Genomic DNA, 27,465 nt, shown 5'->3' with positions numbered 1-27,465 from the left:
TTTCGTAAGGCGCGGTGACCCAGTTTTCACTTCTTTCGTCTTGTCATATCTGGTAAAGTGGTAGTATATCCAATCGAGGATATACAGGGGGGGTGTACATACAGAGATAGGTAACTCGATTGAGGATGCCCGCAGTAGTCTCAAGTGTGTGGTGGTAGTGGTAGTGGTGGTGGTGGTGGTGACGACGATAGCGGTGGGTGGTAGGGGCCGTGGGTGAATCCTTGAGCCACCAGAGCAACAAGTAGTACCAGAAATACACCCGTATTACATACATACATCCCATTCGAGGTCGTAGGCATTGCTACCCCCTGCTTATGGGCTATGTGCGCATATAGGCATGTATGTTTGTGTATGTTGTAGATATAACTGCGAGGATGTGTACCGCGAGCCCCAGCTGTCGAAAGGCATGCATACACGCATGCGCACATCGAGAAATGTACATTGGTTTCACTCACTTACACTTGCCCAGAGATACGTCGTACTCACTCGCCCTGTCTCTCTGTCTCTCTTTCTGACATACACACACACACTTACACAACCCGTACATAACGTCAGACTATGCCTGCCGGGTCCCTCACCCAAGAAGTACTCTTTTTTCCATTCTTAGAATGAGCCAACAAAGTCCGAGCTGAGAGAAGAGTGACTAATACCGTACGACGTCGAACGTTGGCGTTGGGGGAGGTAGGGAGGGGGGTAGAGAGAGAGGGGGGGAGGTTTGATCGAGCCAGACCGAAGAGAGAGAGGGAGAGGGAGGAGAGAGAACCAGCCTACCTAACATGCCAACCTGCCTTGCCGACATAGTACGTGCGTCCTCTGTTAGTCGGATAGCATACATAAAATAAAAACAGGTTACATAACGATACAATGTACCTACCTACCTACCTACATACCTAGGTAGGTATGTAGGCATGCATGCATGCAGCTGTGTGGGAAGATAGAGATGGGTTGGTTGGTACCTTGGGACAGGTAGCGAGCACGAGATCCAACCTCTTGCAGGCAGATCCTCCAAGTGCGGTGAAAGGTAGCCTTATAAGCCAGCCCCCCCCTGGTCGGCTCGCCCAGCCTACGGGCTGTCAAATGAATTAAACTTCTTATTTAGCGACACGGGACCGAGCGGAGACGGTTAGCAATTGAGAGGGCCGTTAGGTCCTTGTCATTTCGAGAAGTCGTCATGACGGATTTATCTGAGGGTCCTCGAGGGGAGGGGGCGAGGTTACTCGAGAAAGGCCTACATAGGTACGGGATATTATGAGGGTAGTCGGCCAGCTACGCAGCCCACCCAGCCCGGTATCTGCATCCTAGGGTGTGTACGTACGTGTGCGTGTGTGTGTGTGACCCGAGAGTCGCTTCGTCGAGTTGTAAGACGGGAGGAGAGAGAGAGAGAGAGACAGGACGACAGAGGAAAAAAGACGACAGGACCATGTAAGTAAAAGGGTATAATATTCCTGTTGATCATATCGGATCTGTGGCGCGCGCATTATTAGCACCAATAGCAGCGGCGACATGGCGTGATGGCCTATCACTAGCTCGAAAGGACAATGCTTCCTGTCCAGGGGCCTGAGTCCGGGGACGAGCTGGGCCGGCTAGCATCTACACGGCTTCGTACGTGCTACGGAGCACTGCTTGGGCCAGCCGACTTGTGGGACAGTAGGGCAGAAGCCTCACGATTGATGTATGCTGCCTACGTACTGGCATACTGGCTCCGGTCGTGTTCCTAGTATCGGTGGGCAAGAGGGTCTACTCATAAACCGGTATAGCATCCAACGATAACAATGCAGGGGCCGGGCTGCCGCATCGCACTTCGCGCCCTGGAGGCGGGCAGGGGTCGCGAGCTAACGACATGGGCGCGGAATCAAGGGACCGCGACCCGTCCGGCCTCCAAATACATACACACACGCCATTCCCTTCCATACTCCCGGCGACAAGACAGGCACACGTGCATAGATCGCTGGGGAGGATGAGGAGGAGGAGGAGGAGAGCAGACGATATCGTCGGCAGATGCGATCAGCGTCGCCGCCCTCCAGCCTCCTTCGATTTGCCGGCGTAGCTAGGATGGAAATGGCAGCTTCTCGTGCATCTTTCTTATAACTGAAGCAGCGTTCGCTGAAGCCAGAGGATATACGCACTCTCTTGCCAACGGAAGCGAGATGAGACCCATAAGTTTTCTTTCCTATTTTTATTCTTAGTATTCGTATTATTACGGTATGAGAACTCCAAAAGAGGCGGAAAGAATATGTATATAGATCCCTAATATAGTAAGGCGCTAGAAGGTCAGTCTGGATTTGGGACGATGTAACTTCTGCGTGGTCGTCCTATCGTCCCAGTTTGGCGAAGGCCAGGTAGATGATCGCTGCTGGCTACAAGGGCAAGGCGGGACCTATACCATCATTTCCCCTCAGCCGAGTCGTGGGTCAGCTAGGGATTTATTTTTTCTTTCTTTTTTTTCCCTCTTCCTTCTGCCGATCAGAGGGGGAGGGTGTGAGTTTGGCTGCTGGTGTAGGGGGGGGCAGATGCAGGATTGGAGAGAGATGCCACAGTGATCGTTTTCATGGTGTGTATGGAGGCACGAACATGCCGACGGACATTCAGACATACGGAAAAATTCCGAGCTGGCTAATAGAACCCGAACCTCGCTTTCGTAGAGGCAACGGAAGGGGAGCAAGGGAATAACATATCCGTTCGAGGGCTGCGCCACAACGAGCCATGTTCAACGAGAACTGGCCATTCTCATTGTTCTAGCTCCTAATTAGCCCAGATCCAGATGTGGTACCCAAAAATCCCCCCGAAAATCTACACTTTTTTCTTCTTCGTCCTGCAAGGGTCCTCCCACGTCCCCTCCCCTTGTTGACCCTTGACCCTGACGTGACAGCGACGGACAGCCGGTACAACGGCATACATATATTGTACATGCCTACATACCTACCTACATTGTCCATAACTTACCTGCATGCATACGTATGAAGTCATCGGCCTGTTGGAGCCATCAGATTCTCAGGCGTTCCTCCGTTCGATCATCATGGAATATTCGGTTAATGTCATCCGAGCACGGCGTAAGTGGTATAAGCGTGTATGGGCGTCTATGTGCACACATGGTATTATATAGCGTGAGTGTGAGGGCGTGTACAGAGGTGGAGCAGTACACAACGGCAAGCTGAGCTGGGGAATCTCGAGAGGCGATGCTCCTTCGCCCCCCCCCCCGTCTGCAGGTACCGGCGCGTGGAATGGGACAAGATAATCGACGTGTCAATATGCCGTTCCTGGCTGTCGTTCCCTCTCCTCGCACCACGGCGATGGCTGAAAAAAAAAAGGGCGGCTGCCCAATGCACGCCATCCACTCCCAATACTACCGAGAGTTGACGAGAGGCCCCGTAGAGACTGGTCGTCGCATCCGGGCAGGCCTATAGCAACTCGCTCTCGGCCAGGGGAAGTGGAGGAAGATCCTGTAAGGCGCAGACATGCAAACGTACAGTCTTTCTCTTTTTCACCCGTCTGGCCCCCATCCAACTAAGCCTGGGATCTCTCTCTCTCCACCACCCCCCTCCCCCCCTTCTCTTACGCGCTGTCTTACTAACTCTCGCTCTCTTACCCGCTCCTACGGTCAAATCCACGTGTATCGGCCGGGAACACTCGGACTCGGGCTGGCTCGCTCTGCAGGTGTGGTGTGCTGAGAAGCTCGCAATTGGCAGTCCACCCTCCAATTGCCGCTGCCATCCATCCTCTCGAGACGTGAGAACTTCCGCACGCGGTAGTCGAAGCCGCCCGCCGTTACCCCCGCCCACGTTTCGGCACACACACACACGAAGCCTGGAGAGGCTTAGAAGCTCGAAGGAATAAACCCCATACTCGCAGGTTTCAAGCAGATCATCGACAACCTGTTCCAAGGTGCGCAAGCAAGCAAAGGTACCGGAAGTCGTCTGGGTGCGCATTAGTGCCCATGGATTCCAACGCTATTTCTGTCCATTCTCTAGATGCTGGTAGAATTTCCTTTTTATTTTCCTCGTCTTGCGGGTTTCTTAGGTGAGAGATGGCCGGTCACTTGCCCTCCTGGGCCGAACAGCTGCTCCCATGTCATTTCGATAGCACTGTCATCATTGTACTAAGGACCGGCCCGAGCACTTACTTTCGAGGTGTTGGTATCATCTTGATGGAAGTGGGACGGGCGAAGCCTATCCCTAATGACGAAGCGCGGGGGGGCGTGCGAAAATAGAAGGACAGACGGGTACGCTGTATGGCATGGACATGTCGTATGGACATGTTGTATGGAGGTGCTCCGAGCACACCCTGATCCGCCCCATTCCATTCCTGACTAACGCGATCCCGTGAACATCTAGATACCTACGCACACGTATTGTATTGTTATGGATAATACTGGGTGTGTTTATCAGAGGATGGGTCTTTGGCCGAGCCCGCCAACCCTGATAATGATCTCATATTATCCTCTCGGCACTGGGAGAGTAACCTGTAACTTGTGCTGATACCTAACGCACATACAATAGACATCCCCGAGTGTTGGGGAGATTCTGGGCGGGACTTGTTTCCTCTGCGTCGATATCGCAACCCCCTCCTCTGTGAGAAGATCACGGCTCCATCCCCGTCCTCCTCCATCGCCTCATGCAACGCCGTACCCTATGTATACAGCAAGACTTCAACCCAACGACACGTGCTGGTGTGGCCGTGTCACCTTTTTCACCCCTGCTTCCTCCCCTCCTTCCCGCTAAAGAAAAACATGTCTTCGCATATCAGTACGGTCTACTTTTAGAAGACATTCGCTCAAACTCCTGTTCACAAAGCGGACTCTCTAGGCAACAAACGATCCAGGTCGGCCTCTCTCGGCCGCGAAGACGATGTCCGAACCCCGATTCGGGTCTCTCGGGGGCTAGAATTGCGTAGACACGAACGATGGGGGCAAAACAAGGGCCATGCGAATCCTTTGCCGGTTCGATGCATGCGTTCCTAATACGTACAGCAGATGATGACGACGATCCGCGCAGTCGGACAGTTTAGGATTTCTCGGATTTTATCTCCCAAGCAGGACGACGTAACACACACTCTCTCCTCTCCTCTTTCTTTGAAATCGTTGATAGCGATCCCGCAAGACAGCGCTCGCGAGACTGTCGTGTCGTAGGGCTTGCGATATTGCCTGTGCGACTCCCCAATCTATCAAATACGTCCAAGTTCCATAAATATCGTCTGCGTTGCAATCGGCTGCCTACTGCATGCCCATTCTTCCGCTTTCGTCGACGACGAAGACAGAAACCAACCCTGTTTCGCAATAATTGTCTACCTGTTGCGCGCAACACCCAAGATGTTGCCCAATCCGCAAAAATAAGGTAGAGCACCTATGAATTTCCCGATTTTAATTAGAGAGCCAACGTGCGGAGAAGCTGGTCTCCCCGACATCTACTCTCTTACATGCCCAGATAACTGGATGCCTAACGTGCCTCTACCTATGCGCGAACGCGTATCTTATTTTGGAGAGATCACCTGTATACCAGGTGACAGATCGAGAAGACATGAGATCGATCAACTTGGCGACAACTGCGCGACAGACCAACCCGACAGGAGATACGCGCTCGTATGCACACGCTCGTGATGCAAGAGCAGCGGCTGACGATTCGTCGCTGTGCTAGGTCAGGAATTGTTGGGGGCCGCAGCCAGTGTCCGAAATCCGCTTGAGCAAGCTGAAGCATTCGGTATAGGCACATAGCCGCAGCACAGCGTCGTTTTGGAGGATCCGTCCGTCACCCGCAGAACCTGAAACGAGAGGTTCATCGACTGCTGTTCGGTTGCGTAGTATTGTAGCGCCTGCCAACAGTGGTCAGCAAGAAAAAAAAATCTCAGCTTTGCAGCAGCCTCAAAAGGGCGCCACCCTTCACCCCCTCCTCACACGGTATCTTGAAATAGCTAGGGCTGAGACCAGGCCGGGGTACCGATGAGGGCAGCCTTTTTTCCCCCCTTCGTTTTCATATGCGCGCATCTGCTGCAGACCCGAGAAGAGCGGGAAGTATCACAACAGCATGTTACAGGTTGGTTTAAAGCTCCGAACGAATCCTACACGAGGGGGGCTTTTTTTTTCTTGCTGCCTTTTCTATTCGAACGGGTGGTAGCATTCACTCTATACGGATCCGGCCCATAGGTAGACAACACCCGACCACGAACTAACTGCCTCGATGTGTATGCGTTGTTCGTGTGCATATGTCGCTGACCACGGGCTGACCAGCCCTCATTTAGCCTTGGCTTACTATTATTAATACATGAAACGGATGTAGGATACGGAATAAAAATAAGATAGATGTAGAATTGCGGAAAAAACAAGTGCAAAGAGGAGAATTGCGTCTGAGAAAGATGAATAAGACACGATAGGGTGGAATAACAGGCGGAAGGGAGATTAAGCCCATGTACCGTGCCAGATCCGACGGGCTGGTTCGTCGACTGAACCCCCCTTCCCCCTAACCCCAACCCAAGACCATGGCGTCCGGGAAAGGTATTCGGGACAACTGTCCGCCGTCGGGTCGACTCGTCGCCCTACTATATGCCATATTCTACGATCTGACGAGTCCTTTCCCTCTGCCGACTCTCGGGTTAGCCCGATGTCGCAAGCTGTCGATCACCTGGAAAAAAAAAAAGAAGCTTATTGCAACCGCTGGGGTCTGCGCGCCGGACCAACCGCACGGCGGTGTTGCCGGGGTTCTGGTGTGATGGAGGCGACAGACTCGTAGTCGGCGACCACTAAAGTCGAGGCGCCTGCCTCGTGCGACGGGTGGCTCGACTGGCTGACCGGGCGACGAAGGCCGGAGATGGGTGGCGGAGGGCTGGTGCAAGGCGACAAGGCGACCACCTGGCCATCGCATCCGTGATCCTTTTGATGGAGTCGCGGACCTGATGCTATGTTACATCTACCTGCCCAGAGGTAGTCAAGAGCGGTTCGAGGTAGTGAGGTAGGAGAGAGAGAGAGCGGACGGAATTGATCGAGCCTTAATCTGCTCAATATCTCTAAATTAGGCCGATGCAGAGTTCAGACGAAATAAGCAACAGCAGGCAGGCTTGAGATATTATTACTTTATATTTCGGTAAGGAGTAGGGTATTTTCATCGATCATCTATCTATAACCACCGTTGTCGAGGCAGTTTGATTGTTACAATACCTACGGGAACGTCCCCCACTGGTGGGCAAGCAACGTGTGGCTGCTTCGTGTGGCTCTTCCATTTTCTCAGCCACACAGACGTCGGTATAGGTACATAGGTACTTAGATACATGAGATCTAGGTACCTAAGTGCCTGTGTGAGATTGTGGAAGTTGAAGGTGAATGGATGATGAGAAGGGGTACACGGTAATAAGTATCTTACTACACAAGATCTGTGGAAAGATACAGATATCTCACATGAGAATCTGTATCTACCTGTTATTCTCACCTCACAAAGTTCAATCTTGTAACTGAACCTACGTGTAAAGCAGGTAGGTACCTCTCAGGTATGTACCTAAGTACTCAGGTACTGGTCCTCCGCCGCTAGCCTGGCCCAAGTCGCGTTCTTCTGCGTTGCGTCAGAACTTCGCGCTCTAGTTCAATTCCGCCTATTCATCATTTTCTATCAGAATCCGAGGTGGTCGCCGGCCAAACAGCACTGGGCAACCGATTTATCCATCGCGTAAATATACCTGAACACTGTCCAAGGAGGTAGTGAAAAGAAGAGACAGAGAAGGGAAAAAAAAAGAGAGAAAAACAGACAGGGAGGTCTAATCTTCATGAGTCGAGCGTGTAGTCTGCCTACCTCTGCACTGGACCTCCCCACCCGATGGTACTGCTCGTAAATCTTTCCTCACGGCTCGAAGACCGAAAGGGGTCAGTCTCTTCGAGACCAGAACGGTGCGCGCTCTTGAGTCCAATACCTCGGGGTTCTCCTCGGTAGGAGACAGCCTGTCCCGTCTATCCATGGTGCATCTGCACCTCCTACCAAAGAGATACCTAGTCAGAATCTCGCCAAGATGAAGTTCTTCATCGACGACCTCCCCGTCATTTTTCCCTATCCGCGGATCTATCCGGAGCAATATGCCTACATGTGTGACCTCAAGAAGACCCTCGATGCCGGGGGTCACTGTGTCCTGGAGATGCCTTCGGGGACGGGCAAGACCGTGTCCCTGCTCTCGCTAATCGTCGCCTACCAACAACACTATCCGGAGCATCGAAAGCTCATCTACTGCTCGCGAACCATGTCCGAGATCGAGAAGGCCCTGGCCGAGCTCGACTCCCTCATGAAGTACCGCGCTGACGAGCTCGGCCACGTAGAGGAATTCCGGGGTCTGGGCCTGACCAGTCGCAAGAACCTCTGCCTCCACCCCTCGGTCAAGAGGGAGAAGAGCGGCGCCATCGTCGATGCGAAGTGTCGTAGCCTGACTGCCGGCTTCGTGAGAGAGAAGAAGGAGAAAGGCGAGAACGTCGAAACCTGCATATACCACGACAACCTAGATCTTCTCGAGCCCCATAACCTGATACCGAACGGCGTATGGACTCTCGATGGGCTCCTAAGGTACGGCGAGCAACACAAGCAGTGTCCATACTTCACGGCTAGACGGATGGTAAGCTTTGTCTCCTCTACCGCACCTAATGCTACCTAAGTCTATACTTCGATACTCGAGCTCATTCTTGCCTCAATGCAGATGCAATACTGCAACGTTATCATCTATTCCTACCACTACCTGCTGGACCCCAAGATCGCAGAGCGTGTGTCCAAGGAGCTCTCCAAGGACTGCATTGTCGTCTTTGACGAGGCCCACAACATAGACAACGTCTGTATCGAGTCTCTGAGCACAGACATCACCGAAGACTCGTTGCGTAGGGCTACGAGAGGCGCCCAGAACCTGGAGCGCAAGATCAACGAGATGAAAGAGACCGACCGAGAGCAGCTCGAGAACGAATACCAGAAACTGGTAGAGGGGCTTCGCGACGCCGACGAGAGCCGCCAGGAGGATGCCTTCATGGCGAACCCCGTCCTCCCCGACGACCTACTCAAGGAAGCGGTCCCCGGCAACATCCGCAGGGCAGAGCATTTTACCGCTTTCCTGAAGCGGTTCGTCGAATACCTCAAGACGCGTATGAAAGTCCGCCAGGTCATCTCCGAGACGCCGCCCTCGTTCCTGGCGCATCTCAAGGAGCACACCTTCATCGAGAAGAAGCCGCTCCGGTTCTGCGCCGAGCGGCTGACCTCCCTCGTGCGGACCCTCGAACTCACGAACATAGAGGACTACCAGCCGCTGCAAGAAGTAGCCACCTTCGCGACCCTGGTCGCCACGTACGAGAAGGGCTTCCTCCTCATCCTCGAGCCCTTCGAGTCGGACGCGGCCGAGGTGCCGAACCCGGTGCTCCACTTCACCTGCCTGGACGCGGCCATCGCCATCAAGCCCGTCTTCGACCGGTTCAGCTCCGTCATCATCACCTCCGGGACCCTCTCGCCGCTGGAGATGTACCCGAAGATGCTGGGCTTCTCCACGGTCGTGCAGGAGTCCTACACCATGACCCTGGCCCGACGGTCCTTCCTGCCGATGATCGTGACCCGGGGCAGCGACCAGGCCGCCATCTCGACCGGGTTCGCGGTGCGCAACGAGCCGAGCGTGGTTCGCAACTACGGCAACCTCCTCACCGAGTTCGCGCGGATCACACCCGACGGCATGGTGGTCTTCTTCCCGTCGTACCTGTACATGGAGTCGATCATCAGCATGTGGCAGGGCATGGGGATCCTGGACGAGGTGTGGAAGTACAAGCTGATCCTGGTGGAGACGCCGGACGCGCAGGAGACGTCGCTGGCGCTGGAGACGTACCGGGCGGCGTGCTGCAACGGGCGGGGGGCGGTGCTGCTGTGCGTGGCGCGGGGGAAGGTGTCGGAGGGGATCGACTTCGACCACCAGTACGGGCGGACGGTGCTGTGCGTGGGGGTGCCGTTCCAGTACACGGAGTCGCGGATCCTCAAGGCGCGGCTGGAGTTCCTGCGGGAGACGTACCGGATCCGCGAGAACGACTTCCTGTCGTTCGACGCGATGCGCCACGCGGCGCAGTGCCTGGGCCGCGTGCTGCGCGGCAAGGACGACTACGGCATCATGGTGCTCGCCGACCGCCGGTTCCAGAAGAAGCGCGCCCAGCTGCCCCGCTGGATCGCCCAGGCCATGCTCGACGTCGACGCCAACCTCAGCACCGACATGGCCGTCATCGCCGCCCGCCGCTTCCTGCGCAACATGGCCCGCCCCTTCCGCCCCCGCGACCAGGAGGGCGTCAGCGTCTGGAGCCTCGACGACCTCCGCGCCCACCAGCGCAAGGTCGACGAGGACCGCATCCGCGAGCTGCGCGAGCTGCGCGACGACTCCCACGCCGCGGCGGCGGCCGAGGCCCTCCTCCGCCGCCACCAGGCCGCGCGCGCTGCCGTCGCCGACGGCGACGACGGCGACTACGAGTTCGACTACGACATGGACCCCCGCGAGCTCGAGCAGGGCATGATGGAGATCGACGCGGCTTGAGGCTCGGGGCGGGACGAGGGGGGGAGGGGGGAGGAAGGGGTGCGAGACGGGGAATTTGTAGTAGTCCGGAAGCAGGGTTGGACGGATGAGCGAACGGGGGCTACAGCCGATGGCAATTCTTCATAGTTCTCTGTACTCTCCCTCCTCCTCTCTCCCCCCGGAAGGGTGCGAGACATGGACACGATACGGCGGAGAGAGCGGCAGTGTCGTGAAAGTGTAGGTGGTTTGGTGAACCTCGCTACAACACTCACTCACAGCCTAGCTTGCTAGCAACTTGGGTTACGCCACGAAACGGGAGAGACTCGTCTGCTAGGGGAATACAACGATAGACGCGTAATGGATAAGTATCGGCCTTATTATGGTGTATTTGACGTCTAGTAGTTCTATGTGAATAGGTGTGTTGAGGTAGCTACCCAGCCAGCTACTTTCCTATGAGTATGCTATGCCATCCTGTCCTGTCCTGCCCTGTATCAAGGGAACGCCTGCGGTCTGAAAAAGAGAAAAAAAAAAAGAAAAAGAAAATAATGCTCAATAACCCGACCAGAGTCCGTAGGGATGATGTCTTTTTGCAAATTACGAACCGATTAACCTTAGCTACGCATCCCTTGTGCGCGATATACCCTGACCGTTTATATGCGTGTGCAATCCGTCCATACCATTCTAACTTCAACCATAAACTCTTCCCTCTAAACTTAGATTCGTTCCGGGTTCAAGGATCACGGTTAGCCGCCTAGCCCTCGCGTCAGACTGACGGGGGGATCGCCCTCTTCGCCGCCTTGACCGCCCGCATCGCCGGCAGCGTGTTCGCCTTGCCCGGGTTCCTGCCGATCTCCATGCAGAGCATGCGGATGAGGTCGGCGCTGGCCCAGTAGCTCGAGTGCGCGCTCAGCATGTTGAGGTACTGCAGCTCGAGCGGCCCGCCCCCCGACCGCAGGAAGTAGTCGATCTGGCCGTTGTCGTTGAGCAGGAACGCCTTCTTCTCCGCCACCTCCTCGCGCGAGAAGTCGTGCACCTCGAGCTCGAGCTGCGACGGGAGGCGCAGGGTCGACGGCCTCGGCACGGCCGCGCCGGCGCCGGCAGCCGACGAAGACGACGCTCCGGGCACGATGCTCAGCATCGCATTGCCCACGGATTGCAGAAACGAGACAGACGTGCTGGGTACATACGCCGTCTTTAGGCTAGCTGCGTATGTTGGGTCGATAGTGCCGTTGAGTAGGTAGGCGACGGCGTCTTCCCGGGCCAGGACGTTATAAATATTGTCGACGGCTAGGCAGCCGAACGAACCGGCTTCCCCAACGATATCCTTCGACGTGATGTCGCTCAAGTTAGCCCCTGGCTTCCGGCGCCCTCTCCTGGGCAATAATGCACCTCTTTCGAGGAGCAAGAAGAACGCGGCGGGACTTCCGAGAAGGAACAAGTTCTTGGTGTCGAACTCGAAGTGCTTTGTCTTGAGCGGCTGCGTTGGTTCCAGAGCTGGTAAGATAGTTGGTTGCCTCGATAACACTTCGATGGCCATCACGCTACCCAGAGAGTGACCGATGACGTGAACCCTACCGTGCTCCGAGAAGCTGGGATTGTTTCGGCACCAGAGCCTGTAGACGCGATTTGCTTCGCTCACCATAGCAGCGACCATCTTGGGCTTATGATGCGACATATAGAACGGAATGTCAAACATGACATCGGATATCATACTCCGAACGGCAGGAATAGTGTCGGGCTCGATATCCTTCAAGGTGAAGTCGCCGGGTCTGTGGTGGGCCTTATCCTCTTCCTTCATCAGGCCACCTTCTTCGAATGACAAGTTATGTCTCCAGTTGACTGGGAGAACCATGATGCCGTTTTGGCCTTGCCTCAACGCCCCTCTGACAGCATCGCTCCGCAATTCAATATTCACAGCTCGACGAAAAGAATTTATGGCGTGGGTGAAATGGTAATTTTCCACTCGCTCTGCCAACTTCTGGCCGATGCCATGGATGACTAGAACTAGATCAGTGATGTTTCCCCGTTTCTCATCAGCCTTGCAGGCTGAGCAGGCATCATTCTCTACGATCCCCGGGGAATCGTTCGAAATTGGCGGGGTTAGCCGGACGGATATGTCTTGTTTCTTTTCGTGCTTCTTCAACCACACCTCATAGTCGAACCCCCTCACCACAGGAATCCCGATGGTGATACCCCTAAGTATCTTCGCGACGGGTCGACGACCGTAGTACGCCGAGGGCTTCAGGCTTGGCTTGAGCAGATATGCGGTCGTCTCATTTTTGTAAATTACATGATACTGGTCGAACTTCCTGTGGGCTTGGGACGGAGGAGAGTCGTCTTCGTTCGGAGTTGGTATTAGGCTGCCCTCTGCAGCTGCTTCGCCGCGGAAACACCGAGCAGCGCAGAACGGATTACTAGAAATGGGCGGCTCCGTTGGGCCACCGGCCTTTCTCGGAGGCTTGCTCGGCGGCTTGGGCCAAAGAGGATGCGAGACTTTCTCTTCGCCAAGAGGACCGACTTCCACAGCACATCTAAGTTCGTCGAGCCACGTTTCGGTATGCGGTTTAAGCTCTCGGTATCCGGCTTCAAGTTGGTTGGCCACGGTAGGATCAATGGGCCGCATATCATCCCTATCACAAGTCAGCATAATGAACCGGGCGTGATGAATATCTGGTGGTAATACCGATAGAACCAAGTGGCCCGGAATACGGTGGCGATATCATTGACGGGAGACCAGTAAATGGGCTTCATCTGCAAGGCAGGAAGCGATACTTCGTGCAGCCGAGATATGCCAACTGTCACCTCAACCGAAGTCGGTGCTCCTAGGCTCTCCGCAGGCCGGGATGTAGAAGATTTCAAGCTCTCCTGTGGCTGGAGTCGGGACTCTAACTCATCGCTCCCCCTCTCGGCTGGCCTGGTAGATTGCCACGTAGCGGCGTTCCTCGGTAGGGACGGAGGAGGGGAAAACGTGGAGGACTCCGGTGTGCCTGCGCGGGCGAAAGGCCTACCTGAAATACCATCGTTCAAGAACGATGATTTGGTAGGAGTAGATCCGCCGAAATTCCTGTCTGTCGAAGAAATGCCCTGATGCGGCATTTGGGGCATCGACTCTGGATAAGGAATGCCGCCTGGTTGTTTGCTGCTGAGCGGCTCACTAGAACAATTCTGCTCCATCTGCGGCTGGCTTGATGGCCGGCCGCTATTCGACAGCACACGCCGTCCTGTGGCCGGGGCCGACGTCGAATCAGCACGCAACGTGCTCATCTCACCCATGACGGCCTGAGCAACAGCTTCCCGGTCAAGGTCGCGTTGCCTCCGGCGAGCGACGGTGCAGAAAGAGGCGCGCAGGGCGATGCCAGCATCGATAAGGAGGTCGGGGCAGCACAACGGTGTCGTCGTTTCCGGCTCCGATAGAGTCCTAACCGTAGATAAGGTCTTCTCCCGAGCCAGGCCCTCGCGTGCATGCTTTTCAACATGTTGCGCAGCTAACTGATGTACAATGTTGCCTAGCTTCTGAGTATTTAACTCGATAAGAGAAGAGCTAGGGGCACGGTTTTGCCGGGCGTTCGTGTGGTTCTCGCGATAAATGTCAGAAGAGAGGCTCAACCAAGCCTTCTCTAAGGCATTGTTGTCTCCCGGAGAGAAGGGACGGAGGCTGCTCCTCGAGGATTTCGGGTCGGCTACGGCGGTAACGGTCGTGGTGGAAAGGGGGTCGTCGATGGGGACAGACGATGCGTAGAAGTACTGGGCGTTGACTGGAGGGATGCCGTCGGCATCGGAAGACGGCGAGGGGCGGGAGACGGGAGCGAGTCGACACTTGGAACCAAAGTTGTGTGCCTTCAGAGCCTCACCGTAGCTGACGAAGTTGATTGGAGGCATCGTCGGTGGCTATTAGAATCATCTACTTAAAATGGCTCGGGTTACCCGAAGGAAAGACGGTAAAGCAAGCGAAGGAAGAAGTGAAGCTTTTCAAGTGTTGTTGATCTCTGCCAATCTGCCCTACCTCCTCCAAGTTGACAGGTGGAATCTATCGCGCACAAGGATACAGGGTCGACACGATGTAACGAGAAGGAAGCCGCGGTAACGAAGGCATCCTCCGGAAACGGCGGGTGCCTAGGATTGGAAGCCGTTGGCTGTTCCGTCGGTCTGTAGGCTGAGGCGGCCACTCGCATGCGAGGGCGGAGAATAAGCCAGTCAGTCAGCCGACGGCACAAGGACGGTCCGGTTCAAATAGGGTCTGAGCCTGTTCGTCGGCGGTTCACGACAGCGAGATACCTCATGTTTCGGGAGGTCGAGGCAGGTCTAAGATGGCTAGGAGGCGGAGGAGGCAGAATTCGCCAGGTCTTGCACACCGACGAGGAGGAGATCGCGGATATGGGAAGCTTGCATATGCATGCGCTGGAGTGCAGCGGTGACGTGGTGACGTGGTTCGCAGGAAGAGGACCGATGACGCATTACCTAATCGTGCAAGGGGAGGGCCGGGCCAGACGTGCTTAGAAGCGGTCACCAGCCACGGCGCCCAGGTCACGCCCGACCTGCATCAGGACACGCCAAGTCTGTAACCGGGGGTCCAGCCTACCGAACATGTGCCTGGCGCACACGTAGTACCTATATTACCTGGGTAGCACACATTACCCAGGTAACACACCCGCCCACTTGGCCTGCTACGTCTGCACATATTGCACATACTCATACCTACATCATGCACCAACGTTTCAAGATCTCTCGTGGGAAAAGCACCTCCCAAGCCTCAAGTGCGATCAGGTACGGACTGGAGAATTTGATGTGGGTGGCCTCGGATACCGAATAGGCACTAACCCACTAGCATTATTATGAATATACTGCACACGCATCCGAGCAAGATTATATAAGCTCGACACACCATGACCTAATTTGAGAATTTGAATATCCTCAATTCTCACCCCTCCTTTCCAACTTCTCCATCTCTCGGGATCTCAGTTGATCCAGCCATCGAATGCATCGCAGCCCCAACCCAGGGCGTCGGCACGGGCCAGGTCGCTTTTTCTTGGGGGTGACTGAAGAAAGAAGCCCGATATTTATCGCTGGGTTAGGTATCTCCGTCTACACTTGGGTCGTCCACCTAGAGGGACGGTCCCTTCTCGAACAAGCCATTTGCCATCCTTCCTCACCCTGTCCAACAGATCCCGCTCCTACCTGAGAGATTCTCTATCTCACGCCCCGGCCCGACAGGCTTGCACAACAACCAAATCCCCAGCGAGCCTCGGCCGGACGCCTCGCGAGCACATTCCTCGCATACGAGGAAGACGAGAAAACGGAGGCTTCGAGAAACAGGCCCCTTCTAAGGGTGCACCTGACGTACCCCGGATCTCGCAGCGCGTGTTTCGACACATGCTAATTGGCTAGACTGATGCCTGGCTCGTAGTCCGCGCGCGGCCCGGTCAAGCCTACAGCGCTGTCACTCCAAGACTGGAAGCTAAAGAGAGAGGGCGAGGGAGCGAGGGAGAGGGCTGCTACGTAGTAGCGGCTCGGTAGAAGCTTGTCGTGTATGAGTATGTGCTCCCCAACTAAACAGGTATGCGATGCTTATTGGGAAGCACATCGCCTAATGTAGTAGCCGTGTCCATCCAGCGCACCTACATACATACCTGCATCCTTACATTATGAGGTTACAGTTGGTTTGGCGTCCACCTGTTTGCCCCCTCTCCCCCCAGGACATGCCGCCTACCCAAGGCGCTTCACATCGACCTTACCGAACTAGTCAATCAGGAGACTCATCGTAGACGCGAGGAAGAAGCAAGGGATGCTACCTCTATCTAATGCTAGCGAATCCGGTCCGCGCCACGCAATATACACAGACATACCGTTAAACTGCCTACCGCCCATAACACGGCATGATCTTCACCGGCTCGACGCGGGCCACGCATACCACGTTGGAGTCTTGGAGGAAAGCATACCAGCGGATGGGCGGGAATACCGGTGCTAGCGGCCCTAATAACCATCATCATGCGCAACCAAGGCACCGCTGTTAACAGTTGCGTCTTCACGTATGTTCAGCCGTGTCGATTGGGCCGACGATCACTTCAATCCCAGGCTCCGACATGCTGATAAGAAATGATGTTGTGCCACATTCCGGCGACGGGCCTCGACATCGAGGTTCCTTCGTTGGCCCTGCATGCCTTCGGGACCCAGGGTACGCACGTAGGTCGCAGCACAGGCCGTCGACGGCCTCAACGGATGGACCTTATGATGGCTGACTCGCCCCTCGTTTCATCTATGTGGTCGGGCGATGTCTTCTGCCTCGTACGCTGCTGCTACATCGTTTCCCATGTATGTTGTCCCCTGCGCGGCCGGTTGAATGTACGAGGAAGCGAAGCTGTCCGTCTTATCACCCTTGCCACGAAACCTATTAAGAAACCTGGGTGGCGGTAAGGACAGCCTATCACAAAGTGCCAACCGTCGCCTCTGCTTTCTAGGGGGCATAGTCGGGTCGTAAAATGGGAACCACATACCTCGCGGTAGGTAACTCGAGGAGGATGATCCATTCGCCTTTCCAGAATGAAAAAAACAGGGGGGAGGGAAGGGGAGGGGGGTGCATCATCCGAGGCTGGTATATGGGATTGTCCCCACCAGTTATACACATTCCATACGGTGAGTCGTGTGAACTTCTCTTCGTCGCATCTGAAATAATAGCTTCTGGGCCTCTCGTACGCGTCTATCCCTGCGGCATCATGTGGAATTCGAACTTGCTTTGTCTACCGCCTCTGCGGTCTCGTGGGTCTCGGGCGCTGTGGACATGAACCACGGAACCAGGGGGCCATGCAGTTCGCTCGGCACTGATCAGCATTTGGTGACGTTAGCCCTTCTTTTGGAGACGGCCTGCCTAAAAGGACCAACGCTGAGAGTGTTCGCCTGTCTCTTTTTGGCGCTACATCAAAACTGCTGTACAATTCCACGATGGCGAGTATGCTTTACATGGCATAGCAGGCTAGGTAGCCGGTGTGTATGTGCGTGTGTTGGCGTATTACCTAGGTATGTGGTATAGGTATGTGTGTCTCACAACAACCTTTTTCGTTTTTTTTATACTACGCAGATGAGAGAACTTACATCGATATTCAGACTAGGTTCATCCGTTGAGGTTGGGACTAGGCGAAGGGGTAAATGGACATCAGTCTTCGGCTTCTGAGCAAGGATCGTGCCCACGGGCCTACCCGGGTGCAAACCAGCGGGAGAGGAGGAAAAAGAGGAAATGATGGAAACAGGCATATATATACCTACGCGGCGTGGGAAGAGATGCCGCGATATATACTAGTAGTTATACAAAAGTCTGGAGGGTAAGGCGATAAGGAAACGGGTAGGTTAACCCCCATGGTCCCATCTGGCCCAATCTCGCACCATAACCAGCTCCGTCAATCATGTCGCCTTATCAACCGCTGGTGGTGTTTTACTTACTGGGCGCTGCACGGCGCAACACCTGCACGGCACCACTTGCACCACCCGCTGCATCACCACTTGCAGCATCACTCGGACTAGGGATGGCTGCGCGATAAGGCCCTATAACAGATTTGACTCCAATCGCCACGACAGAATGCCGTGAGGCGACCTGGATATACCTAGGTAACAGTCCTCCCACCAGCACGCTTTGCGACAGTTGGCTATACATCTAGCTACACTGTCTACCTAAGGTATATGTAGGTATGCTTTCTCGCATTGCCCTCTTCCCGCTCGCCTAGCCCTCTCCCCCTCATCCTACTTTGGTGTCTGGTTCAACCTCTTCGTCTCTATTCTTGGTATCGCGTCCAAGGGTGTGTATGTGTATATGTGCGCGCGTGTGTGTAAGTAGGTATGTCTGCACCCCCTCCCCCGTCCCCCTCTAATCCCCTCTTCCCTTCTCCTGGTTTGGATGGTTATCCTTTCTCCTGCTCCTCTTCCCTTCTCCTCTTCGTCCCCCAGGCTGCTCGCCACCACTTCTTATCTTGTTCCATTCGTATTCTAGTGCCGCGTTTCTGCTCCTCATCCCCCGCCTCGTCACTACGTCAAGCTCGCTTACTACCTTGCTGCCATCGCGTACTACCGGCCTTTCCGCCACCACGTTCTTCTCTCTGCTCCCGCATCCACGCCCTCCCTGCCTTTGTTACAAGAATAAGTGCCAGGCCCAAGATGAGGCCTGGCCACCAACTCGATTCACCACAAACGCTAATGAAAGAAAACTCGCCGCAGCTTCACTCAAGTAGCTTTGATCTGCGCTAGCTTGACGGGATTGGACTTTTGGGACTGAGATAACCAAAATACGAAGTCGAGCAGTCATTTTGGGAGGGGGGTTCCATCCCGCTGTTTACCTGGGCTGTCGTTTATTGTTGCCTTTGCCATCACAATCCGCCGGCTGGGCAGGCTGTTTCTCGAACCCTTTGGGTCCTCCAACCCCCCACGTTGTCCTCATACTTTGATCATCATCCTCCCCTTCTGTCTCCGAATCCTCCCCATCCTCCACCCCCGCAATTGCACTAAGCAAGCCCACAGCACGCCTATCACTCGCATCCACGCGCATCCACATACGCATACAAGGTATCCTGGGAGCTGAACGTGGGACGCCTGATCCGGCCTGGTTTGACTCTGATGCGAAGCGCGGGTGACCGATAACGCTCTTATGGTTATCTGCCAATCGCCTTCTGCAGCGACGACAATCCCTTAATGCCCATTTACGAAGGATAAAAACAAGTTCAAAGGGGGAAGAAGCAGAAGCGGAAGAAGAAGAAGAAGAAGAAAGCCAAGCAGAACGGAAGCAATTGCCTAGGCGCACGGTGCTCCTCGCGATGAGTAGAACCATGACGACGGTGGCCCTCCCCCGACCCGTTCCACCGCATCGATCCTCTTCCGGTATCGTCGCCTTGTCTCCTATAGCACTTGAGACAATCAGCACCCAGCAGGTTTCCAGCACAGCGCCTGCGCCCCTCCCAAACAAGCATATACCCGTCTGTCCCACCGGACCGGCTCCAGCCCACATCCGCGAACCCACCACCACCCCACCGTCGCCGCCACCGCCCTCGCGGCACCACTCGGATGAAGGCCGCCGGCAGTCTCTGCTCCACCCACCCGATAGATTTGAACGCCTAGAAAATGGGTCCGTCGGCGTCTTCAAGATCACCGCCGCCGACCTGGCCGGCGCCATCGACTATCTTTCCCGCCAGCCGCTCCCGGACCCTTCGCACGTCTTTCCTTGGTTTCATGGGATGCACCCCAACAACCACATCCAGCAGACCTTCTTCATGTCGCGCAGCAATGGCATGAAGCAGTTTCCTGGCTGCCTACGCGGTATCACCGTGGTGAAGGCCGACAGCGACCTCACCGTCGCGCGGCTTAAGGGGGCCGTCGCGCCGCACGAGTTCCTGCTACCCGGCGCTGTGGGCGAGTTTGTCGAGGCTGACCCGAGGGAGGGGTTTTCCGTGCGCAACTTCCAGATCCAGACGGCCAAGACGGCCACCACCTCCGATGTCGTTATATACGGCGAAGACGCTGGGCTCGTCCGCAAGCTCGGGTGGGAGGTTGCCGCAGCCCAGGCCAAGTGGCGGCGGAAGCTCGAGGCGGCACGGCAGTTGGCGACGGTCCCGCAGTACAACACCTTCGTGTGCGTTGCGCCCTTCGCCGAGTTCGAAGAACGGCACCCCGAGATCGTGGCGGTCAACGCGAGGGGCCAGCTGACCGGCGCCGTCGTCGACCTCTTCCACCAGGAGCGCCTCGAGATGTACTCCCTGACGCGCGCGACCGAGATCTCGCACAACGTGTGGTTAGGACCGACCCCGGAGCCTGACAGTCCCGAGGAAGAGGGCTATGACGTGCTTATCGAGTGCAGCGACCTCGGGCGCTTGAATCCGTCCGCGCTACGGGCCATCGCTGAGGGCCCCGCCAACAGCACAAAGAAGAGCACCCCCGCCTACCTCGACTTCCCATCCTCGGGTAGCATCATGCCTCCGACGTGGTCGCATGCTGAGGCCGACGGCATCCTCGACACGTGCAAGTGGATGTGGCACCTATCGCAGGGCACCTTGCCTCCGAGGCCGTGTCTGGACGATATGACTGACGAAGACGGCGATTCCTACATGTCCGACGGGTCGTCCTCGTCATGCTCGACGTCCGCGGACGACGAGGGAAATAGCGGGGAGGAGCAGGCGACTAAGCCCCGCCGCCGCCAACGGTGGTACCCGCGGCGCCCGGAACGCAGGATCCTGATCCACTGCGCGGACGGGTACACGGAGTCGACGGTGCTGGCTATTGCGTACTTCAGCTACAGCACGGGGCGAACAGTAGCGGCGGCGTGGATGGACTTGCACACCGAGCTGAAGCGCAACTTCTTCGCGTACCCCACGGACGTGGGGCTGCTGACGTCGATCGCGGTGCGGCTTCTGCACGAGTCGCCGGTCTGCTTCCGACCCGACGCGACGGACGAGAAAATCGCCCCGAATAACCATGTCGCTAACCACGACGGCGGCGATGACAGGAAAATAAAGCCGAGGAAGAGGAGGCCGAGGATGAGCCTGTCGGAGGTAACGGCGCTGGTGCGGCAGGAGCCCCGGTGGCTAGCGTCTTTGGACGGCTCGTTCCCGAGCCGGATCCTCGACTACATGTACCTGGGCAACCTCGGGCACGCGAACAACCCGGAGCTGCTGAAGGCACTGGGGATCCGCCAGATCCTGAGCGTGGGCGAGACGGCGATGTGGCGGGACGGCGAACTCGAAGAATGGGGCGTCGATAATGTACACGTCGTCGAGAAGGTTCAGGACAACGGCATCGACCCGCTCACGAAAGAGTTTGAGAGGTGCCTGAAGTTTATTGGTACGTTGGCTCTCCTATTACCCTTTTTTTTGGTCTACCGAGGCTTTAACTTGCCTTTACATTCCAAACCTGCCCCTTTTTGTTTACATGTATATCTTCGCTTGGCGTTCACTTCATGTATTATAAACAAGATTAGAGAGGGGGGGGGGGTGATGGCTTAGAAATCTACTTGCTAACCCTGGCTCCCCTACCTGAATAGAACGCGGACGACGGAACGGCACGGCCACCCTAGTTCACTGCCGTGTCGGGGTCTCACGGAGCGCGACGATCTGTATCGCGGAGGTGATGCGGGCGATGGAGTTGTCCTTCCCGCGGGCGTACTGCTTCGTCCGGGCGCGGCGCCTCAATGTCATCATCCAGCCACACCTGCGGTTTGCGTACGAGCTGCTCAAGTGGGAGGAAACCTTGCAGGGGCGTCGCCACCACCGTCAGCACAAGCATCAGCATACCCGGCAGCAGCGGTCGCGCGCCAGGAACACTGCCGTAGAAGACACACACGCTCAACATGAGGGGGGAGGGGGCAGCGGAGGCGGGCGGACGGGCGGAGGCACGGGGTTCCGTAGGGAATTGGAGTGGGGCGAGATCGCAAGGGAGATCGCGCTCATGAATAAGCCCTACGCCAGGTAGACGGCGTGGCAGCCGTATGCCTACCACCCACCTGCCTACCCTGCCTGCCCTCGCGGCGCCGCCGGTCCGGACGACGAAGCAGCGAGTTCCACGCCCCCGCCAAATCCCCATCCCCCCAACCGTTTCGATGAAGCTGTCGTGCGGAGCTACAAGCAACTCGGCTGTGGCGTCTGCCGCAACGATGCCTGCCTACTTGCACATAAGCGGATGCTCATCGAGAGTTGGCGGTGATCGTAGTGCTGGTAATGGTAATGGTAATGGTAATTGGGGGGGGGGGGGCGCGGATAAGTAAACGAAAGGAAAATGAGAGAAAAAAAAACGAGAAGAAAGAGGGCATCTGACGGAGATCCACCATCCGTCCACTCGCTTCGGCTTCCTGCGCGTGCATTTCCGTGCATATACATGCATAGCCATTCGTTGCCTGGCTGCCGGCGTTACGAGTTGCGCCGCTTCACGGGTTTTTTGTTTTGTTTTCTCCCGTATTGACGTCGCGGAGCCGACATACAGAGAGCACAAGAGGAGAGGAGAGGAGAGGACTAGGACGCCGAAAGGGGTTTATAAAAAGTATCCCACCTAGAGACGAGAGATGACGGCATTAGGTGTGCGCATGTGTCTGGGGGGCGGAGGCTTTTTTGTTTTTTGTCCCTCTCTCTCTCTCCGACTCGCCGATACGCTCACGACGCGAGAGCGAGAGAGAAAGAGAGACGGGAGTTTTCGTCCGATTGGTCGGCGCGCGGCTGGGTCGGACCGGGCCTGGAGGAATCGAATCTGCGGACGGCCGCCGCGCTTGTTTTGGCTAACGACGAGACGACGAGCCTTGCTCTCTCTCTTTTTGTCCTTTTTTTCGTCTGTCCTTGGTATCGTCTCCGAGAGGGCTTGGGAATCTCAAGGGGAGCGAAGAAGAAGAGAAGGGAAAGGGGGGTGGAGGGCTGCGCCTAGATCGGAAGGGCCCCGTTTGGCTGTCTGCTGTCGTCCTCCGGATTTCCAGCGATCCTTGGGTTGGATCAGGTTGGCACGAAATCGAACGGACGGGCGAGCCGCTCGGAAAAAAGGAGGATAGGATAGCGCAAGGCAAGAGACGAGAGGGCTGTGCGATTTGTCGGTCTCGGCTCCTCGTTGCCATCTTCCATCATCATGATCGTCGGATCTGCGCCTGGGTGCGTGCGTACCCGGTATTTTCGGGCCTCGGGAGGCGAGAATCTTTTGGGGGGAGCGGGCGGACATTCTACGATTTATTCCTATTTACGAGTTTTTGTTTTCTCGGTACCTACTTTATTTTTAAGCCCCTATGTTTCTTGGGACGGGATCTCAGGGCCGCGTTCAGCTTACAAGTTTGGGCAGTCTCTTCTTCTTCTTCTTCTTTGTCATTTCCTTGTCGTCTTCAGCTTCCATCTGCTGCAGCAGCCTCTCGGAATACGGTGTCTAGTCGAGGAGACTAGAAGGAGAATGGCAGCTAGCTATCGAGGACGGCGGTGTTCCTGTGTGCATGTTCCAGGGTGTAAACTACGGCCAGCAGCGCAACAATAAATTGTTAAACCTCCACACACTATCTCCCTCTGTGATTGTACATATGTAGACATATTCTCCTCAGGAATGAATTGATCATTGTGTATGCGTGCTTTTATGTGTTCTATATCATCCGCGACCAGCTAGCCCGCGTAGTTTCGTGAACCTACTATCCCTCATACCCCTTCCTCCCCGGAAGAGTGGAAGCAAAAAATTACAAGAAAGAAAGAGACAACGGGGAATAATAGGTCGATGGTTAGATTAAAATTCATCGTAGTTGGAGGGAGGGGAAAAGCAGGGGGGAAGGGAAGAAGCAGTGATGAAATGATGCCTACTCTGGCTCGGTAGGAGGTTTATGTTTGGGCGGGGAACAAAAAAAAGAGAGAGACCTCGCCATTTACAGACGCCGCACGCTGATGCAAAAAAGGTGCAAAAAGGAGAAGGCAATATGATAAGAGTAAAAGAAGAGGTTAAAAATAGAAGGAACAAGAAACTGCGCGCGGCGAGCCGGCGAGGGTTGTCCTTGGGGGGGAGGGGTTTCGCACAATAGCGATCGATAACAACACCTACGCGCAGGACCAAGGCGGCGAGGAAGGCGGAAGAAACTGGGAGGAAGAAGAAAAGTCCAGAATATAACATAAGTAACCCACACCTTCGTCCCCATCGCCCCTAGAACGCCGCCCAGATGCTAGCCGGAAACAATATGATGAAAAAGACGAGTCTTGGGCGCCTCGTCCCAACGACGCGATGTATGGGGTTGGTTTACGAATCCGTCACCAATAGCCACCCCCGACCTCCGAAATCTCCGTCTCCGTCTCCGTCTTCCTCTTCCCCCTCGTGCGTCTTATCCTCCTGTCCCGGCCATTCCACCTCCTCGAAATCGTGAAGGGGTTCGGTACCGCATTTATCGGAATCGCCGCCCTACGGCCCGTAATTCGAGGCATCGAGTTTGTCATCGGTATCGAGAACCCTGGAGGCGGAGACGAGAGCGGTTAGTTTTCCCTTTCGTGCACCCCGAAAAGGGAGGGAAATGGGTGTCGGGGAATTGCAATATATATATATATATATGCTACTTACGAGAACTGCTTCACGAGATACCCCTCGCCGCCCTGCTCCATGTCGATGTTGAAGACGTAGAAGCCGCCGTCGCTCGTCACCACCATGACTTGCGGGCTGCTGCTGCTCATCGCGACGACGCTGCGCAGCTGCTGGCCGGCCGCGTTCCCGCCGCTCGGGCGCAGCGCCGCCGCCGCCGCCGACGAGTTGGTCTTGGGTATCTTGATGTACGCGAAGTCGCGCAGCGGCTCCCACATCTCCGTCACCGTCTGCGGCAGGTAGTTGCCCACGACGCCCGCCACGCTGCGGCCCATGATCTGCGACGACCGCCGCAGTATGCTGCTGAAAGACCCGCTCTGCCTCCTATGCGTCGCGGGGGGCGCCGCGTTGATCGCCGCTGACGTCGAAGCGAGGTCCGCGACCTCGCTGCGCGGCGAGCCCTGCGCGCTGCTCGTCGAGTCGTTGCCGCTGTCGTAGCTGCGGCTGCGGGACCAACGATCTGACCGGGGGGATCCGGGCGCCTCGGACGGGTTCCCGCCGGGTCCCGGCTGCTGTAGGCGGAAGATGTGTATCGTTTCTGAGGTGGAGGAGACGCAGAGCAGGGAGCTGGCCATGTTAAAAGACATGCTGTAGATCGTGCTGGGGTACGTGCCGCGGCGGAACTGGAAGAGCTTCTGGCCGCGAGGTACCGAGAATACGCGGATGATAGTCCCCGTCTCGCTTGCCGTTGCCAGCAGGTTCCCCTCGTTATTGAGCGCGATACACGACAAGGGCGAGCGATGGGCTTCGATGACGTTGACGGCCTTGAGCGTTAAGGTGTCGTATATTAGGACATCGCCCGACGTCACGGGAGCGTAGAGGGAAGCCGGCGGGGCATGTGATGGTCTCTTGTCTTGCGTGTCGTCGCGGGGTTTCGGCAGAGGGTAGGCGAGGTAGCAGTGCTCGGACGAGGGCGAGAGAGCGCAGACGGCGCTAGGGTTCGGGGAGGTGGCGATGTTGGTCAGGAGTGACATGTTGGAGATGTCATAGAGGTAGATCTCGTCCTCGAGCACGACGGAGAGTCGTTTGCGATTTAAGCGGACGGCGAGGACGGCGGACGGGAAGGTGAGTTCGCATATGACGGAGGCGCGTTTTGTGTTCTGTATTATGAGGTGGCGGGGCGAGAGGATGAGGGCGACGAGCGAGGTGGAGAAGAGCATCTCGATGATGGCGATGTTCCCGTCATCGCTGCTGAAGATCTTGGAAAAGGGATCCGTATGGTAGATGCGAAACCCCCTCGAGGTTCCTGAAGCCGTTAGCTACCTGGAAATATGCTCAGTAGCAACACGAAGCAACCGAGGGGAGGCGTACCAACAGCTAGGCAGCTGTGATCCTGGTTGAAAGTGATGAAATTGAGCGCCGGGTTCGCCATGGCTGTAGAGATGCGCCCGGCCGGCTGTCCCTCGCTTCGGATGAGTTGGGTGCGCAGGCGCGTGCTGTCCGGCCTGGAAATGGGGGGACCTGAAGCTCTGGTCGACTAAAAGTATGGTCGTGTAGCGGAGCTCTGGAGGGGTGAGTCTCACCAGGTGAATGTCGTCTCGATCCGAGGGTTGGTCTTCGCCGTCATGACAAAAGGGCAATCTGATGGTAAGCTGGCGTAGGTGCGATCTTTTCTCGAACAAGTGAATGCGGATGCTTAAATGGCAATGGCATTTATATCTGTAAACTATTAGATTGTCTGTCGGGTAGGGACCGGGAGAAGTGGGCTCTGCTCCTGGGACTTCGGGCCAAAGGTAAAGAGGTGAGACGGATAGGCAAGTCGAAGATTGCCGTCGTTGCAGACTGGTGGTAGAAATAAGAGGGGGTTGGAATTTGGCAGTGGAGTGGGGGGAAGTAGAAGAGGACAAGCAGAGGTAATGTACCTGCCTGCCTCACATGTACCCTAGAGGGGCGCACGCCCTACACCTGACGTGCCCGAGGTAGGGAGAGGTACATGCCTACGCTGGATAGAGGTACATACCACGGACGGGCACGTTCCTCTAGCGGCCCTTTTATGCGCTACCGACATTCCCTTATAGCACCTTACTGCGCCTATAGCCTCGAGAGCTTAGGTCGTTCTGGTACCCAATTAACTAAGGAGAGGTACCTATCTGAGGGTGGGCGCAGGGACTCGCACAAGATTCAATGGTGACGACTTTCCATGTCAGGTAGCTTCAAATGGAGGTTAGGTAAGGTGTGCTCCTGACCTAAGCAAGTATACACCTTGTATGGCTGTACGGAACTGTGCAGCAAACTGTACTCTACAGGTACCTAAACAATCTTCATGTTGAAACAATGTTGTAGGTAGGTAGGTAGGTGTAGAGGCAATCATTTGACTGCGTCGGGTCCGCCTGACTACAGGTGTTTCAGGTATGTACATATACCTATGTAACCTACTTGAGGCTTAATGGGAGGTAGGGTTTCTCTACATTTTCCCATTAGGTAGGTAGGTACCTCAGGTAGGTACTTACCTAGATGGTGCAGGTGGGTAATAGAAATTGCAAATTAAATAGAAGCAAATGAGCAGGTACCTAAGGTAGGCACCTGTAAGGCAGGTAGAGGAGGTACCCGTGTATTGAGGAAACTTCCCCGGCTATTAGGAGAGACTGAAAACATCTCTCCCTAATCTCTATATCTGATAACTTCTTCTCCGAGACAGTCCAATGCCGTACTGGATATGAGCACTGCGCCCAACAACATTAAACACCTCTCACTGTATCCCAAGACCTCATAGTCGCGGCTATCCATTCTCCACCGGCCTCGATGCTGACCCAACCTCACCTCACTTTAGCCAGACCACATACATAGAGTCGCCAATGCTGCCTCTTGGATCATCATGGCCCCCTCACGCGCTGTCGAGGCTGGGCCCAGCCCGGATCGCTCGTCCAAGCAACGAGCCCTCGACGATCTAGTCATGGCTGTACGTCCCACATGGTCTGCAGACCGTAGTCCCAGTGCCATTCTAAC

At 55.8% G+C, this 27,465-nt stretch overlaps 4 protein-coding genes across 4 annotated transcripts; 2 read left to right on the top strand and 2 right to left on the bottom strand.

Annotated features, from left to right (window-relative positions):
• The first annotated feature begins 7,747 nt into the window (after positions 1-7,747).
• Positions 7,748-10,719, top strand: GGS23DRAFT_485320 (putative excision repair protein rhp3). The gene is made up of 2 exons (XM_051514350.1): positions 7,748-8,574; positions 8,656-10,719. Exons 1-2 carry the CDS (start codon positions 7,984-7,986, stop codon positions 10,501-10,503), a joined length of 2,439 nt encoding a protein of 812 aa, XP_051372871.1. The 5' UTR covers positions 7,748-7,983; the 3' UTR covers positions 10,504-10,719.
• Positions 10,720-10,849: 130 nt separating this feature from the next.
• Positions 10,850-14,874, bottom strand: GGS23DRAFT_563181 (DDHD domain-containing protein). Its single transcript, XM_051516066.1, has 2 exons — positions 13,166-14,874; positions 10,850-13,112 (listed from the first exon to the last, which is right to left on the bottom strand). Exons 1-2 carry the CDS (start codon positions 14,359-14,361, stop codon positions 11,246-11,248), a joined length of 3,063 nt encoding a protein of 1,020 aa, XP_051372870.1. The 5' UTR covers positions 14,362-14,874; the 3' UTR covers positions 10,850-11,245.
• Positions 14,875-18,964: 4,090 nt separating this feature from the next.
• GGS23DRAFT_485261 (uncharacterized protein) lies at positions 18,965-22,211 on the top strand. Its single transcript, XM_051514348.1, has 2 exons — positions 18,965-21,291; positions 21,491-22,211. Exons 1-2 carry the CDS (start codon positions 19,275-19,277, stop codon positions 21,916-21,918), a joined length of 2,445 nt encoding a protein of 814 aa, XP_051372869.1. The 5' UTR covers positions 18,965-19,274; the 3' UTR covers positions 21,919-22,211.
• Positions 22,212-24,204: 1,993 nt separating this feature from the next.
• Positions 24,205-26,018, bottom strand: GGS23DRAFT_484945 (WD40 repeat-like protein). Its single transcript, XM_051514347.1, has 3 exons — positions 25,831-26,018; positions 24,502-25,765; positions 24,205-24,394 (listed from the first exon to the last, which is right to left on the bottom strand). The coding sequence occupies exons 1-3, from the start codon at positions 25,889-25,891 to the stop codon at positions 24,346-24,348; spliced, it is 1,374 nt and encodes a 457-aa protein (XP_051372868.1). The 5' UTR covers positions 25,892-26,018; the 3' UTR covers positions 24,205-24,345.
• Positions 26,019-27,465: the final 1,447 nt, after the last annotated feature.

The sequence above is a fragment of the Durotheca rogersii genome (genome assembly GCF_024521655.1).
Source record: "Durotheca rogersii strain YMJ 92031201 chromosome Unknown GGS23scaffold_7, whole genome shotgun sequence".
NCBI classification, from domain to species: Eukaryota; Fungi; Ascomycota; class Sordariomycetes; order Xylariales; family Xylariaceae; genus Durotheca; species Durotheca rogersii.
The sequence above is the reverse complement of the archived record's forward strand: the minus strand, read 5'-3'. Positions and strand labels throughout refer to the sequence as shown.